This window comes from Crocodylus porosus, unplaced genomic scaffold (assembly GCF_001723895.1).
Source record: "Crocodylus porosus isolate Cpor-Errol unplaced genomic scaffold, CroPor_comp1, whole genome shotgun sequence".
NCBI lineage: Eukaryota > Metazoa > Chordata > Crocodylia > Crocodylidae > Crocodylus > Crocodylus porosus.
Window position 1 is genome coordinate 12,790,924 of NW_017728923.1, and position 5,303 is coordinate 12,796,226.

General features: G+C 42.7%; 1 protein-coding gene across 1 annotated transcript in view; it reads right to left on the reverse strand.

Moving 5' to 3' along the window:
* Positions 1-2,884: 2,884 nt before the first annotated feature.
* CARHSP1 (calcium regulated heat stable protein 1) overlaps positions 2,885-5,303 on the reverse strand; it is a 60,805-nt gene continuing 58,386 nt past the window's right edge. The window contains exon 5 of the mRNA XM_019540089.1: positions 2,885-4,581. Coding sequence (XP_019395634.1) covers positions 4,419-4,581 — 163 coding nt within the window. The 3' untranslated portion in view covers positions 2,885-4,418. The remainder of the gene's footprint in view (positions 4,582-5,303) is intronic.

A 5,303-nucleotide genomic window follows, 5' to 3' on the forward strand; every position in this document is an offset into this window, starting at 1 on the left:
ACCCAGGTAACTACAGGCCAATGAGCCTAACTTTCATCCTAGGGAAAATTCCAGAGAAGTTCGTCAAGGAGTCTATCTGCAATAAGTGCGCAGAAGGCAAGATTCTGAATGACAGCCAGCATGGCTTCATCATGGGCAGGTCTTGCCTTACCAACCTCATCTCCCTCTATAACCAGGTAACTCACCACCTGGACATGAAAGAGCAGGTTGACACTGTATACCTAGACTTCCAAAAGGCCTTTGATCTAATAGCCCATGATGTCCTCATGAGAGAATTGGAGGATTGCAGGCTTAACTCTGAGACAGTCAGGTGGGTGAGAAATTGGCTGCAGGACAGGACCTAGAGAGTCGTAGTGAATGGATCTATGTCATCCTGGTGAGAAGTGGGCAGCGGTGTCCCGCAAGGGTAGGTGCTTGGTCCAGTGCTTTTCAACTTCTTTATTAAGAATTTGGATGTGGGGGTGAAGAGCTCACTGGCCAAATTCAGGGACGATACCAAGTTACGGAGAAGCATGGTTACACTTGAAGCTACAGGTGGACCTAGACAGGCTGGCAAGTTGGGTGCATCAGAACCTGATGAAGTTCAACACTGAGAAATGTAAAGTGCTCCACCTCTGGATGAGCCACCCCTAGCACACGAACAGACCTGGTGGCACCAAACTGACTAGTACCATGAATGAAAGGGACCTGGGGGTAATAATAGGACGCAGTATAAATATGAGCTGGCAGTGCCATGCTGTAGCCAGCAGGGCAAATAATACTCGGCCATGCATCAATCGGTGCATCTCCAGCAAACCAAGGTGATTCTTCTGCTTTTCTCTGCACTGGTGAGATCGCAGCTGGAGTACAGTCTCCAGTTCTGGGCATCACACTTTAACAAGGACATGGACAAACTTGAGAGAGTCCAAAGAGCCACCTGTATGATCGGAGTCTTAAAAAGCAAGCCACACAAGGAAAGGCTGAGGGATCTGGGACTCTTCAGCCTGAGGAAGAGAAGGCTAAGAGGGGACATGGTAGCAGCTTACTGCTATACTAGGGGAGTACATCAAGGGCTTGGTGAGCATCTGTTCACTAAAACACCTGAGGGGAAAACCAGGAGCAATGGCCACAGACCCCTGGAAGATCAATTCAGGCTCAACATTAGGAAAACCTTCTTCACAGTCAGGGTGTCCAGACTGTGGATTAAGCTCCCTGCAGAGGTGGTGCAATCGCCTACCCTGGAAATTTTCAAGAGGAGACTGGACGGTCACCTCGCTTGGATCACCTGACCCCAGTTGTCTTTCCTGCTTGATGCAGGGGGATGGACTCGGTGTTCTTCAGAGGTCCCTTCCACCCTTACTATCTATGAATCGATAAACCCTTTTTTCACACCCCATGATGTTCCCATGGCAACAGTTTAAAAGAAATCCTTTAAAAGGATGTCCTTTTTCCTGTTCCCTTCACAATGAATGGCTTTCATTTAAAAAATAAATAAATAAAAAGGTAAACCTTACCAGCTATAAAACAGAGATCATCAGTCATTCTCTATATCAGAGGTTTTGAAACTGGTCCGCAAGCTCCATTCAGGTGGTCCACAGAAAAGTGACCTAAGGCTAAAGCTGACAAACGTTGCACCTGACTTCCCAGAACTTTGCTCCAAAAAACAGGCACATCCATTGCATTAGAAAGGTAAGACTACTGGATAATAAAATATGAGTTGTGTGCTTTGATTTGTAGAACAAAAAAAAGTTTAAGTGGTCTGCCAAGACCCTCAGCAATTTTTGAAGTGGTCTGCAAAAAAAAAAAAAAGTTTGAGAACCACTGCTCTGGATAGAACTTTGGCTCTCTTGATAAATCCTCAGTAAACACTTCCTACAGAAACTAAGCTACTGTTACGATTTAGTCTACAGGCAGTCCTCAGACTTATGACACAATTGGTTCCTGAAAACCACGTCTTAAGTCGAAATGTTGTAACTCGGAACCGATTTTCTCATAGGAACAGTGTTATAAATGGGGGGTTGGTTCCTGAACCAAGACCCAAGACCCTATTTTCACCAAAAATAACCTAGAATTTTGTACCCAGTCAATTATAGATGAATAATATAGCTACATGAATGTATTTATATTGTAAATAGCAATCATTGTTTTGGAAGGACTTCTTTGAAGAGACTTTGCTGGACATTTTGAAGGGCTCTTGGTTGGACCTTTTGAAGGGTTCTTGGCTAGAGTCTTCTCAGGAGTCCTGGCTGCAGGTTTTTCTAGAGTCTTGTCTGCTTTCTTAAAGAAAGTGTCCAAGGAAGTTTGGACAGATGTTCTCCAGGGAGATGAGTGATGCAGCGAGCTTGTTCACTGGCATGGCTTGGCGTCAGATCAAGTGTTGTAAAGTTGAAACTGACCTCAGAAAGTTGAAACAGGGTGCCAATTTATAAATGTTGTAAGTGTGAAACTTTGTAACGCAAAATGTTGCAAGTCAAGGACTGCCTGTACTGTATGCTAAAGCTACGTTGTATCCTGCCTGCAGGTTATCATCAAATATTCAGGATGACAGGTGTGCCACATGTGCATTTGATTTCTCAAAATTCATCTCCCAGCCTCTTCCTTATGTGCTGGCACAGGACTTAGTTCATAGTGTGCTTGGGCCAGGATATGACTCCTAAGTACTACTGCAAAAAGAATAGTAAAAGCCCTATTTTATTCAAAGGAGGCCAGAATTTCTCTTTTGCAGCTTGGTAACTGGATGGTTGCAACAGGGGAGGAGGAGAGGGGTCTCACTTGTCAAGTTACTCCACATTTTCAACAAACACACCTATAATCTTATATACTCTCAAAGTAGTTTTTTTGATCATATGTGCACATGCCTCTACCTTTTTACTAATTTTTAAAAAGGAATAAGGAGAAAAGATGCTGAAGACAACTGTCTTAGATATGAAATATGCTTTTATTTGAAAGAAACAGTATCTGTTAAGCTAGAGGCTACATAGTGTACACCTCACTGCTACTAGTACAAGACTTAAGGCTTAAGCCAAAAAGCTCAAAACAATTCATACAGGCTATTCAGTACAACATCAAAAAAGTAAAATAAAACATCACAGTCACTATTGCCCTTCACGTTTCTGGTCTCAAATGTCTGCATGTAGGTCAGAATTACTTGGCTAGTTCACACTTCAACACAAAACAGATTGAATATGTTCCCTGGCAGCATAAATGCTGACTCTTATGCAACTATAGTGAATACATATAGAAAGTTAGAGAATTTCACCCAAAAAAAGTTTAATTTTTGCGAAGTGATCAAAGATCTAATTAGGTCTTAGGAATACATGAGAAAAATGCTTCATTTAGAAAACTTTGGAAGGGAAGCTGCACAGAACTGCCGCAGAACTCAGTATAATTTACAATGCTTTGCTTCATGCTTTCCTGCACAATGCAAATGAGATGAGATTCTAATTGGTGGTAGCACTGTACACTATCAAACAAGCTTTGTAGGACAACACAGTTGCAGAATCCACTAAAGCAATCAAACTGCTAACAGCCTTTTATAGAGAATGATTCAATCATTGTACAGTCCACTTTTCAGAAGGGAGCTGTGTGTGTTCATTCCTCTGCCCAAACTACCCACTACTGATAAACCAAAAAAAAATTTAAAATGGCAGTTTTCAGATTTCACTTAATTTAGACATTCCCAACCCTGCTGCTTTCCACTTCATAGCGTGAAGCAACCTGAGACTGCTCATCTGGCATTAATCCACCACAAAGGCACCCAAAGTAAATTCACAAGCAGCTTTAAATGTGATATGTTTCACACCTGTGCAGCTATTTAACCTGCAACAGTTCCACCCGATGGGTAGGCAGTAGTCACAGGCAAAACTGTCACCTGATAAAGCACCAGATTAAGACTTTCTAAGATGTTACTGAAGTGGTGAGCTATCATCTGTGACCAAGAAAATTTCAGTAATGAATGTGTGTGTCACTCACTCTCACTCCCTCACAAGTCAATCAACTGTTAGCAGCAAGCCTGGAGATGCTGCACGCTTACAGAAATTTAGCTCAAGGGTCCTGATAAAAATTGGGCTTCTAAGCCATGTTTCTCATTACTGCTGTTGTGATGGGAAGGCTACCCACACTGAGTGGTGTACTTGGAATTTCTAGCTAGCGTCTTTGAGCATTTCAGGTCATATTTTAAAAAAAGGCAGAAAAGTATTCTTGTTTTTAAAAATGAACTTGGACACTTCCCTTAGGTAATATATTTTTTTTCTTATCAGTACATGTCATGCCCACTGTAAAACAAGGCAGGATTTTTGGCCAACTTATACTTGCTTACCATTCTAACAGATACCTCCCTACTGTGTATGTGTATTATTCATATCTCAGAGTCATTGGATAGGCAGTTTTTGAGCAATACCACACAGTGTCCTTAATGATAAAGTGTCATGCTGGATACCTTAGGAGCTAATGACATGTCCTGACCAGGTCTCATGTTTTGTGCCAGGTGCAAGATGGGTAATAACCACTTCTACAGCCTGCAGTTTCTCATTCTTAGGTGGAATAGAGCACAGCTTGTAGGTGACTTCATCTCCTGACACTGGAACGTATTCTCCCTCAATGCTGTAGAAAAATAAAAACAAAGAGAGGGCCAGGTAAACAGAGCATTAGTGGGCACTGGTGGGTGAAGCACTGGTGTCAGAGGGAGGCAGTTTTTGCTGTAGAGCAGCACTCTGCTTCATAGACCTGACACTTGGCTACAGTGGACTATGACCCAACATCTACCAGCTGTGCATGGGCCACCCCCCCACAACACATCCAACCACTCACCACACTCACTCTCCTGCAACCAAGTCAAAGCATGCCTCTGCATTTCCCCATTTTTGGGAGGGGATAGGGAGAAAGTCCTCAACACCCTGCCTAGCAGCAGTGTAGTGCATCCCCGCCCTCACCCAAAGCCAACCATGTTCTGCAGGTCTGCTACCATAGGAATTCCTCTATTCCTGCAGTAGCATATGGAAATTTATCAAATTCATTGAAGTGCTGTAGCAGCCATCTATGATCCTCTCACACCAATCACTAAACCTCCTTCCCTGCCCCCACCCACCTAGATACAGTACAGTCACAATTACTGTATGGGCAGTCGTTGGACTTATGACACAATTGGTTCCTTAAAACTGCGTCAAGTTGAAACATAACTTGGAACCAATTTTCTCTCATAAGAACAGTGCTATAAATGGGGGGGTCAGTTCCTGAACCAAGCCCCGATATCCTATTTTCACCAAAAAATACCCCAGAACTTTGACCTCGATTAATATATTTATATTGTAAATAGCAATCATATT